General features: G+C 42.8%; 1 protein-coding gene across 1 annotated transcript; it reads right to left on the reverse strand.

The window, feature by feature from the left end:
• Positions 1 to 5,828: 5,828 nt before the first annotated feature.
• Positions 5,829 to 11,875, reverse strand: LOC121281390 (protocadherin alpha-C2-like). Its single transcript, XM_041194333.1, has 3 exons — positions 9,425 to 11,875; positions 8,986 to 9,058; positions 5,829 to 5,938 (listed from the first exon to the last, which is right to left on the reverse strand). The coding sequence occupies exons 1-3, from the start codon at positions 11,858 to 11,860 to the stop codon at positions 5,829 to 5,831; spliced, it is 2,619 nt and encodes an 872-aa protein (XP_041050267.1). The 5' UTR covers positions 11,861 to 11,875.
• Positions 11,876 to 12,323: the final 448 nt, after the last annotated feature.

The following is a 12,323-nucleotide window of genomic DNA, read 5'->3' on the forward strand; positions in this document are numbered from 1 at the left end:
GGTTGACAGGGCTCGGTGAGCTGTTGTCATTTCTGGTGCCTTGGTCAATGCCACGTGGCCCATCTAATTTCATTCCTTTTGGCTTTCATAGTGGTTTTATGCAACTGAGTGGTTTGCTGGGCCATTTCAGAGTCAACCACACATTTCTGTGGGTCTGGAGTCACATGTTGGCTAGACCAGGTAAGGACAGCAGATTTCCTTCCTAAAGGATGTCATTGTTCCAGATGTTTTTTTACAACAATCAACAATGGTCACTATTACTGAGAGTAGCTTTTAATTCCAGATTTATTAATTGAATTTAAAGTCCACCAGCTGCCATGGTGGGATCTGTACCCATGTCCCCAGAACATTAGAGTGGGCTTCTGGATTGCTTGCCCAGTGACATTATGACTATGTGATCACCACTGCCATTGCCACCGCCTCTCCTTGATATGCTTAACCAGCAAAAATCTATCACTCTCAGTCTTGACAGTTTCAACTGACGCAGCATCTACAGCCTTATTAGTTGAGAATTCTACATTGTTACTACCTTTTATATGAAGAAGACCTTCTTGAATTTATTCCTGAATGGCATGGCTCTAATCTTAGTATTATGCCCTCATTCAACACCCCTGTGGGAAGTAGGTTCCAGGCTATGACCGCAAAATTTATGAGCAGTTTTGACATAACAAATAGAGAGTAATTGTTTCCACAGGCAGAATGTTTGGTATCAGTGGACACAGATTCAAGTTAATGGCAAAAAAAGGCCATGGGGGTCATAATTAGAATGTTAGTTTTTAGTTTGTCAGTTGCTTAGTATTGATTGAAAGAATAGTGGCAGCAGATTCAATAGAAGCTCCTTAAAGGGACTAGGATATGTGACAAGGAATATTTTTGAGCATCATGCAGAATCAGTAGAGGAGTGGCAGTAATTTGTAGCTCTTACACAGAACTAGGATATACAGGATAGACTATACAACCTCTTTCATTACTGTAGTATTCTATGATACTATGATTTTGTTTTAGAAAATACATCCTTTTATCATTTTAAACACTAATTAGATCACCACTCAATGTGAACAAAAAAGTCTCCCACAGCTTTGCACGTATTGCCCTCCCTCAGCTGATGAGTCAGTATTCTTCCATGTTGAACACCACATGGAAGAAGCACTGAAGGTACAAAATGCAGTCTGGAGGCGATTTCAATGTCAACCACCATGAGTGATTCAGAAACACCACTACTGACCGAGCTCAGAAGGACAGAGCGGCCGTACTAGGCTCTGGTAGGTGATGAGAGAATCAAATGAGGGAGCCAACTTGACCTCATGCTCACCAATCTTGCTGTCACAGATATATCTGTCCATGACAGTATTGGTAGGAGTCATCACTCCACAGTCTTTGTGGAGACCAAGTCCTGTCCTCTTACTGAGGATATCCTCCAATGTGTTGTGTGGCAATCACACTGCACTAAATGGGATAGATTCAGAACACATCTAGAAGTTCAAAACTGGGCATCCAAAGATGCTATGGGCCAACATCAACAGCAGAACATTCCACCACAACCTTTAGCTTCATGGCGTGGCATATCCCTCATTATTATTACCATCAAGTCAGGGGATCAACCCTGATTCAATGAGGAGTGCAGAAGAGCATGCCAGATGGAGAACTAAGTATCCCTAAGTTTGAAGTGCCAAGCTGGTTAAATTACAGCAGAACAAAGCAATTCAACTCATCAGATCAAAGCTCTTTACAGTGCTGACATATGCAGCTCTAAATGGTGGTTGGAAATTAAACAACGACCAGGAGGAAAAGGTTCCATGATCATCACTAACCTCAGTGATGGGAGAGTTTGGCAAGCAAGTGCAGGAGTCAAGACTTAAGCAGTCAGAAGTGCCAAGTGGATGATCCATCTTGGTCTCCTCCTGCAGTCCCCATCATCCCAAAAGCCAGTGTCCAGCTAATTTGATTGATTGCATTTGATACAAAGAATTGTTTGAGCACACTCCATACAGCAAAGGCTATGGTCCTCAGGGGCATCCCAACTTTACTGCCGAGGATGTATTTCAAAACTAGTTGTGCTTCTACTCAGACCATTGCAGTACAGCTACAGCACTGCCAGCTTCCTCACAAAATGCAATATTGCCCACATATCATCTGTCAGGACAAATTCAATCCAAATACCATCATATCAGTCTGCTCTTAATCATCAGCATTGCAATGGAAGTTGTCACTGACAGTGTCTTCAAGCAGCAATAACTTGTTCACTGATGTTCAGTTTGAGTTCTGCCAGGGCCACTCAGCTTCAGACCTCATTATAGCCTTTCTCCAAAATAGGCAAAAGATCTGATTTCCAGAGGTGAGGTTAAAGTGACTATCATTGACATAAAGACAAGATTTTACAGGGAATCCAAATAAAATTGAAGTCACTGGGAATTGGGGAAAACCTCCACTGTTTGGTGTCATATCCAACACAAATGAATATTGTTATTGTTCTTGGTGACTGCCTCAATCCCAGGAACCCTTTGGAGAAGTACCTCAGGGCAGTGCATAAGGCACAAACATCAACGCTTCAATTACATTCTCCCCATCATAAGGTCAGATGTGTGGATGTTTTTTGATGATTGCACACAGTTTTCAGGTAATGAGGCTATATTTGCCTAGATGCAGCAAGACCAGGGCAACTTTTCAGGCATGGGCTGGTAAATGGCAAGTAATGTTCATGCTATGCAATGACCATCTCAAATAAGATAGATTCTAAACATCTCTGCTTGATATTCAATGGCATTACCATTGCTTAATCTACCACCATCAACATCCTGGGCTCACCATTTGTCAGAAACCTAACTGGACAAGCTGCATAATTACTATAGCTGCAAGCACAAGTTAGAAGATGGGTATTCTGTAAAAAGTGACTTATCTCCTGGCTCCCCAAAGCCTTTCCACCATCTGCAAGGCTCCAGCCAGGAGTGTGATGGAATACTCTATTTGCCTGGATAAGTGCATTCCTGACAACGCTCAAGAAGCGCGGCACCATCCAGCACAAAGTAGCCCACTTGATTGGCACCCCATATTGGTGCAATGGTGCAGCACTGTGTACCAACTACAATATGTACTGCATCAGCTCACCCAGATTCCCTTACCAGCACTAAGATAAAAGCAAAAGATTGTGGATGCTGGAAATCCAAAACAAAAACAAAAATAAAAATAGCTGGAAAAACTCAGCAGGTCTGACAGCATCTGCAGAGAGGACTCTTCTGTTGAAGAGTCATACAGACTCGAAACGTTAACTGTGTTCCTCTCCGCAGATGCTGTCAGACCTGCTGAGTTTTTCCAGGTATTTTTATTTTTGTTTTTGTTTTCCTTACCAGCACATTCCCAACCTGTGACCTGTAGTTCCTAGGAGTGCAAAGGCAGCAGGCACATGGGAACATCATCACCTGCATATTCCTCTCCAATTAACATTCATCCTGATATGGAAACCTATTGTCATTCCTTTATTGTCACCTGGTCAAAGCTCTGCAACTTGGTCCTTTATGGCACTGTGGAGTAACTTTGTCACACAGACTGCAGTGGCTCAAGAAGATGGCTCACCATCACCTTCTCAAGGACAGATAGGGATGGGAAATAAATGTTGGCCTTGCCAGTGAGTCCCACATCCTATGACTTAAAGAAAAGACAGATTTATGCAACCTGTGCTCAGTGCTTAACTATTTTAGAACTAGCATCATTTTAGAAAATTAGTGTTGCATCTACTCCAAGGCAACATATAAACCTTAAGATATACTGCCCAAAACTGAACACAGTGTTCCAGAGGCCTGACCAAGGCTCTATCAAACTGAAGCACGTGAATTCAAATAACATACCTATTTTTACAAAAGCAAAATACTATGAATGCTGGAAATCTGAAATAAAAACAGAAAATGCTAGAAATACTCAACAGGTCAGACAGCACCTGTGGAGAGAAACAGTTAACATTTCAGGTTCATGACCTTTCATCAGAACTGATTTTAGATCAAGCACCATATTGTTGAAACTAATTAATGAAGGGTGGTTCCTGGGAAAACATAGGATGCAGCCCACAAATACTTTATTTAAGACATGGTCATGCAATTAACAATATTTGTAGCCACTGTTTCCATTCCCCCAGGAATGGCAGAGAAGACAAATGTATGATTTGGTGTGGTGCTGGCTCAACTAGATCAATAAGCTCTCATATGGAAGGTAAAAATCATGCTGGAAATTAAAATAAAAAACAAATAGAAAATGCTGCAAGTGCTTAATAGAGAAGTTCCTTTTCTAGATAGATCTCTCCATCAGAACTGTTCAGCACTAATGGCTTGTGACTGAGGGATCTATTTATGAAAAAGCTAGATGTTGCACTGGAGAGTTTTTGGTCATGTAACCTGGAAGACGAAATAAAAGTGGCTGAAGAATCGGTCTCCTTCATTGAAAACTATCTTGTGACATTGTAAAAGAGATGTAAATTGATGCACAGTGTATGAAAGTGATCGTCAGAGTTTAGCTATTCTGTATATATTCTTGTTTGCTTTACCCAATAAATTACATTAGGTACTGTTGTTGCTCCTTTCATTTTGGATGTACCCTTGATTCTTTGTTTGAACTTTTATTTTCCAAATTTCTGCACAGTTAAACCTATTTGCAAGATATTGTCCATTTTAATTATTTATTTGTGAAATTTTGTTTCCTGTGACAGAGTTTTAGTCACTGGGAACGCATTTCAGGAACTTGTGTGCTGAAGTCACTGGCACCTAGTGATTATACTCTCCATATGTTCATGAGACCAATGACCTCAACATTCAACTTCCCAAAATGTTGCTCATAGTACAGGTAATGCCATGTCAGGAGCACAAATTTGTAAACACTGTTCAATGGTCTGAAGCATTTATAGGTATTTTCAGAATTATTTTCTTTGTTCATCAATCTGGGTGGCCTTAACAAGGCCAGCATTTATTGTCTATCCCTAATTGCCCTTGATGAGGTGATGTGCCACATTTTTGAACTGCTACAGTACTTGTTGTCTACAGTGTTGTTAGAGAAGAAGCACCAGGGTTTTGACCTAATGGCTGTGAAGGGACCATAATATATTTCCACATCAGGGTGTTGTGTGACATGGAGGTGAACTTTCAGTTGCTGGTATTTCCTTGTACCTGTTATCCATGTTCTTCTAGGTGGTAGAGGTTGCAGGTGTAGAATTTGAAAAAACACTAGGATATGAAATCCATTTGTTGTTTTTTCCCTTTGAATATCATTAGTAGATTTGATTTGTTGATTTCCACTTATTTTTCTCCCACCTATGACATGACCAGGCTTGCTCTTTACCCCCGAACAAAAAAATTAGTTTTGATGAAGACTTCTATTTCAAAAAATGCAACAAAGTACATACTCAATCATTGGTATTGATATAGCCAGGGATCAATCTGAAAGAGACCTAATATTGGTCTTAATAGACTCAATGCAGAACAGCAAATCAACAAAGCCATGATAGAGCCAACAGGATGGAATCTAAACCAGAGGAGGCTGTGCTATGGTCATCTCACCCCTTGAAACTGCAATCAGTTCTGAAACATTAAATCATTGTACAAATGAGAAGAGCCAAGAGGCTGTTCCTCAATATCTAGGGTCTGATTTGAGGAATGGCCATATAAAAATGGCCTTTTAAGCTTAGAAAGATACCTAGGGGCTGCTCTTGTGGGGCTGCATAAGATTGTTCTGGAGAGAGAGGCACATCGGGGGTGCCACATAAGCTCACATAAGGATGCCAGATAGTATCTTCTGTAAAGGCCCACAACAGTGGGATGTGAATGTGTTTGAGCATGGATGTATTGCTTTCAGTCTTTGGGACCATTGATACCGGCATGTGCCAACGTAGTCTGACCTCCCACTTTGAAGCCACCTCCAAAGCGTTGCTGGGCTCCGGAGACAGCTGGTGGCTTGTGCACTATTGGTCAAATTTTCACAAATTGCCAAAATATTGCATTAATACTTTAACTGGCTACCCATCAGTGCCAGAAGGGTAGCCATTGCTGCCGGGAGCCTCCACTTGATGAAAAGCCCTGGACATGGGAACACATTGGAGAAAAGAAAAAAGTTTTGGCATATACCACAACTGCATCCAGTACACATGACACCAAAATGGGATTGCACCAGTTTCTCATTGTGACCATTATCAATGAGTAAAGAAACCGGTGGGATTTGATTTTGTACCACATGGCCTTTACTTTGGGGAGACGGTGGCATTGTGGCAATATCACTAAACTGGTAATTCAGAGTAGTGCCCTTTGGGGCATTTGTGCAATTCCCACTATTGCAGCTAGTAGAATTTAAATTCAATGAATAAATCTGGAACCTAAAACTACTCTGTGTAAGATGATCACATCGATTGTTGTAAAAGCAAATCTGCCATCCTTACCTGGGTTGGCCTGCATGTGACTCCACCCCTTTTCAAGGGAAATTAGAGATGGACAACAAACGCTGGCACGGGGCAGTGATGTTCACATCCCATTAAAAAAATTAAAATAAAAACAAATCCTGGTTTGTGATTAGTTTAAGGTTCCAGGGTGGAAATCATAGATAAAAACAAAAAACTGCAGATGCTGGAAATCCAAAACAAAAACAGAATTACCTGAAAAAACTCAGCAGGTCTGGCAGCATCGGCGGAGAAGAAAACAGTTGGCATTTCGAGTCCTCATGACCCTTCAACAGAACTGAGTGAATATTAGAAGAGGGGTGAAATATAAGCTGGTTTAAGGTGGAGGGGGGGGGGGGGGTGGGGGGTTGGGGGGAGAGAAGTGAAGTGGGGGTGGGGAGGGTGGTGTGGTTGTAAGGACAAGCAAGCAGTGATAGGAGCAGATAATCCAAAGATGTCACAGACAAAGGAACAAAGAAGTGTTGAAGGTGGTGATATTATCTAAATGAATGTGCTAATTAAGAACAGATGGCAGGGCACTCAAGGTATTGCTCTAGTGGGGGTGGGGTGGAAAGACTAGCAGGGCATACAAGATTTAAAAATAATGGAAATAGGTGGGAAAAGAAAAATCTATATAAATTATTGGAAAAAAAAACAAAAGGAAGGGGGAAGAAACGGAAAGGGGGTGGGGATGGAGGAGGAAGTTCAAGATCCAAAGTTGTTGAATTCAATATTCAGTCCAGAAGGCTGTAAAGTGCCTAGTCGGAAGATGAGGTGCTGTTCCTCCAGTTTGCATTGGGCTTCACTGGAACCATGCAGCAAGCCAAGAAGAGACATGTGGGCAAGAGAGCAAAGTGGAGTGTTAAAATGGCAAGCAACAGGGAGGTTTGGGTCTTTCTTGTGGACAGACCGCAGGTGATCTGCAAAGCGGTCGCCCAGTTTACGTTTGGTCTCTCCAGTGTAGAGGAGACTACATTGGGAGCAATGAATGCAATAGACTAAGTTGGGGGAAATGCAAGTGAAATGCTGCTTCACTTGAAAGGAGTGTTTGGGCCCTTGGACGGTGAGGAGAGAGGAAGTGAAGGGGCAGGTGTTGCATCTTTTGCGTGGGCATGGGGAGGTGCCATAGGTAGGGGTTGAGGAGTAGGGGGTGTTGGAGGTGTGGACCAGGGTGTCCCGGAGGGAACGATCCCTACGGAATGTCGCTGAGGGAGGGGGGGGGGGGGTGCGGTGAAGGGATGATGTGTTTGGTGGTGTCATCATGCTGGAGTTGACAGAAATGGCGGAGGCTGGTGGGGTGATAAGTGAGGACAAGGGGGACCCTATCATGTTTCTGGGAGGGAGGAGAAGGCGTGAGGGCAGATGCATGGGAAATGGGCCGGACATGGTTGAGGGCCCTGTCAACGACTGTGGATGGAAAACCTCGGTTAAGGAAGAAGGAGGACATGTCAGAGGAACTGTTTTTGAAGGTAGCATCATCAGAACAGATACGACAGAGGCAAAGGAACTGAGAGAATGGGATGGAGTCCTTACAGGAAGCGGGGTTTGAGGAGCTGTAGTCGAGGTAGCTGTGTAATGGATATTGGTCGACAGCCTATCACCAGAAATTGAGACAGAGAGGTCAAGGAAGGGAAGGGAAGTGTAAGAGATGGACCATGTGAAAATGATGGAGGGGTGGAGATTGGAAGCAAAATTAGTAATTTTTTTCCAAGTCCCGACGAGAGCATGAAGCAGCACCGAAGTAATCATCGATGTACCAGAGAAAGAGTTGTGGGAGGGGGCCGGAGTAGGACTGGAACAAGGAATGTTCCACATACCCTATAAAGAGACAGGCATAGCTGGGGCCCATGCGGAGGAAGTGAGAGGAGTTAAAGGAGAAATTGTTCATTTTGAGAATAGGTTCAGCCAGACCGAGAGTAGTGGTGGATGGGGATTGTTCTGGCCTCTGTTCGAGGAAGAAGCTAAGGGCCCTCAGATCATCCTGGTGGGGGATGGAGGTGTAGAGGGATTGGACGTCCATGGTGAAGAGGAAGCGGTTGGGGCCAGGGAACTGGAAATTGTTGATGTAACGTAAGGTGTCAGAGGAATCATGGATGTAGATGGGAAGGGACTGGACAAGGGGAGAGAGAAGGAAGTCAAGATAACGAGAAATGAGTTCCGTGGGGCAGGAGCAAGCTGACACGATCGGTCTACCGGGACAGTTCTGTTTGTGGATTTTGGGTGGCGGAAATCCACTGATCGTTTTTTTTAATTGATTTTGAGTTTGTCTCAAATTTGATTTTTGCCTTTCCCAGCAAGTTGCAGGTTAGATATTTAATAGTTGGAGGGAAGACTGCCAGTTTTGTTACTTTATTATTGTCGGGAACATGCTCGATAGACTAGTTGGTCTATTTCCTTTGTTTCGTATGCACGACAAACCCACATTATAAGCAACTCGAATCGTGGCATGCAATCACAAAACGCCTCTAAAATAAACCCACTGGATCTCGAGTTAAACATGGAATTTCTCTTAGTCACCTGTTTACATCCGAAATTGCATGCCGCCTTTATGTTTTTATTTTTGACCTGCATTGAGTTACCTTTAGGGGCAGCAGAGGCATTGAAGGTAACCTCGGAACGACAAGGTAATTTAGAAGTTTCTGCCAGGTTTCCCTAAACATGAAGACGATTGACACAATGTACTTATTTAGGAGATTGGGCACTTGGTAAGAAGGAATTCACAGTTGAGCAGTACGATAACACAATTCCACCAGGAACAATTGATAATCAAATGAGCTACCACTGTTCAAATCGAACCCGATAGTTTTCTCCACCTTCGAGGGAAGTGTCGGTGGGAAAATTAGGAAATAAAGAATCGCTAATTAGCAAATTTAATTTTCACTCTTTAGTGTTTGGCTACCATACTTCGCAGGTGAAAATTTATATTTTCCGCTACATGCATAAGATGGATAACAGGGGAAACCACAATATATTTAAATCAATATGACGAACGGAGGTCTTAAAGTTAGCCTTACTTACCTCAGTGGCTAAAATTGTCGTGTTGCCCATTTCTTTAACATTCCAGTCTGAAAAATATCTATCAACAGCATCAGATTGGCATCTGGTGGATGCTGCATTTAAGGGTGACAGAAACTTGGAATCGCTTTTAACCGATTCTGGAGCAGACCGAAGCGTATAACAGTATGTTTCAGCGAGAGAACCAGATCCACGCACTTCAATAACATTTTTAATTAGACTGGAGTCTGGTACTGTGTGAAAATTTAAATTGGAATTTCGATATATCGTTTCTGAATCGCTATGTTCAAAACACAAACACCAGTCCTCATCATTACTTGCACTGCGACAAACTGTGATAACAAGCGCAATCAGGGCAACCATTAGTGTAAGTGTGATTGCTCCTAAAGATATAATTACATAAAAGGCTGCACTAGAGGGATACTCAGGGACTCTAGGCATTAATGTAACGGCATGAATGACATCTTCAGCACTGTCTACTATTGAGAGTGTGATGGTAATAGTGGTAGATAAGGATGGGTGCCCATTGTCTTTTACCAATATGACCATCATCTGTACCGCAACATCTCTGTCATCAATTTGACGAGTCGTCCTTACTTCTCCCGAGTTAATCCTCATGGTGAAAAGATTCTGATCGGTAGCTTGGAGAAGTTGATAAAACAATCGTGCGTTCTGCCCAGAATCGGCATCAACCGCAATGACCTTGACCACCAAGTAATCTGGATCTGCTATTCGAGGAATGGTTACTTCGGATCCATTCCTTGTTAGCGGGAATACGATTACAGGTGCATTGTCATTTTGATCCAGGATGACGACATGCACCGTATGATTAGTGCTAAGTGGAGGCAAACCAGAATCCTGCACTTGAACGTCAATCTGGAAATTTTTGAGCTGTTCATAATCGAAGGAGCGCTGCGAAAAGATGATTCCGTTTTCTGAATTGATGGAAACGTACGATGAGATGGGCAAACCTTGGACCAGGCTGTCTAGAACGGAATAAGAAAGGTGGGCATTTGGACCTAAGTCAGGGTCAAAAGCGGAAACTGAGCAGATGGAAGCCCCAAAAGCGTTATTCTCCATCACATATGCAGTGTGAAACTTTTCAACAAAGCGCGGAGGGTTGTCGTTTACGTCTGACACCTGCACTTGAATAGTTTTATTGGTGGATAGAGGAGGAAACCCTGAGTCATAGCAAGAGATCCCAATTTGGTATTCAGACGTAGTTTCTCTGTCCAGTGTGTGTTTGACAACTACGGTGTACGTATTTTTAAAAGTCGATCTGAGTGCAAACGGTAGGTTGGGATGAATCAGGCAGGTAGTTAGTCCGTTATCTGCAGAATCCTGATCGGTTACACTAATCAGCGCTATCACAGTTCCAGAAAGTACATCCTCACGGATCGAATTAGACACTGACATCAGAGTCATATCGGGGGCATTATCATTGACATCGTTGATATCTATGAGAACAGTGCAATGCACGGGGAGTGCAAATGGACCTTTGTCTTTGGCTTCCGCTATAATTTCAAAAGTCTTGGCTTCTTCAAAGTCTATAATCCCTTTTACTATAATTTCACCTGTTTGGGAGTCCATACTGAAGAGTTCGCGGACCTTACTTGGAGTAAGGTCGCTGAGAGAATACACAATCTCTGCATTAATGCTTTCGTCCAGATCGGTGGCATTCAATTTGATAACTGCAGTACCTATCGGTACATTTTCCATTAAACTGGCTTTATAGAACATCTGGTCAAATGCAGGGGAGTTGTCATTGACATCGAGGACAGTGACGATAACTTGGGCTGTGCCAGTTCGCTCTGGGCTGCCCCCGTCAACAGCAGTCAGTAGTAAATGATGAATCGCCTGTTGTTCCCTGTCCAGGTATTTCTCCAGGAGTAGGTGGACAAACTTGCTATCGTCCCCGCTATTCTGCACTTCTAAAGCAAAGTGTTCATTTGGACTGAGATAGTAAATGCGCACAGAATTGATGCCCAGGTCGGGATCATGGGCACTCTGAAGAAGGAATCGAGTTCTCGGTGGCGCTGATTCTAGGACCTCCAAACGGATCTCAGCATTCGAAAAAGTGGGGGAATTGTCATTTATATCTAGTATCTCCACTTCAATACGATAGAGTTCCAATGGGTTTTCTACAACAACCTCCAGATTCATAAAACAAGTAGGACTCTGCCTACATACGTACTCCCGGTCTATTACTTCATTCACAAACAAAACGCCATTCTCTAAATTAATCTCGAAATACCGTTTTCTTACTGCAGACATTATGCGGAGCCTGCGACTAGACAGCTCTCTCACATCCAGCCCAAGATCTTGAGCAATGTTCCCAACGAAGGCACCATGCTTTAATTCTTCATGAATAGCATAGCGAATTTGACCATGAACGATATTCCAGACACAAAGCAGGAAAACTGTAGACAATGCTTGCATTCTCTGTCCGAATTCGCCCTTGCATTCGCAATGATGCAAAATTAATTTACACTCTACCAAAAAAAATCAGTTACTGGTATCCAGCATATACTAAGCAAAACGCTGACCAATAGCACATCTGTACATAGGAATAAGAGTACCAGAAATGACCGTTCCGATGTACGAATACAAACAGTGGGAGTCTGTTTTCCTCTCTGTTTCTGCATTATGCGTAGTATTGGGGGAGGGGGGGATAGATCGCTGGCAGCATTTTAGCGCCTCATTGGTAGACAGCGACACAGAGAGTCTTTGCCAATAATTACACTGAACGCTTATTAAAGTTGGACGTATGCAAAGTGTGAATGTTACGCGTATTCTAGTGTATGCACTGAGCAACAAAAGTGACTAACTTATCGATTGTTCCATTGCCTCCAACTCAACTTTTAGAGCAGGATTATTGCGTAATAAGTCAAGAACATTACTT

The sequence above is a fragment of the Carcharodon carcharias genome, chromosome 8 (genome assembly GCF_017639515.1).
Source record: "Carcharodon carcharias isolate sCarCar2 chromosome 8, sCarCar2.pri, whole genome shotgun sequence".
Lineage (NCBI taxonomy): Eukaryota > Metazoa > Chordata > Chondrichthyes > Lamniformes > Lamnidae > Carcharodon > Carcharodon carcharias.

Excerpts from the sequence above, each read along its gene's own strand:
- LOC121281390 (XM_041194333.1), bottom strand. The coding sequence starts at position 11,860 with ATGCAAGCATTGTCTACAGTTTTCCTGCTTTGTGTCTGGAATATCGTT. Across the intron at positions 9,059-9,424 it reads CGACAATTTTAGCCACTGAG|GGAAACCTGGCAGAAACTTC; the intron begins GTAAGTAAGGCT and ends CTTCATGTTTAG. Across the intron at positions 5,939-8,985 it reads TGCCTCTGCTGCCCCTAAAG|TGCACAAGCCACCAGCTGTC; the intron begins GTAACTCAATGC and ends TTTGACCAATAG.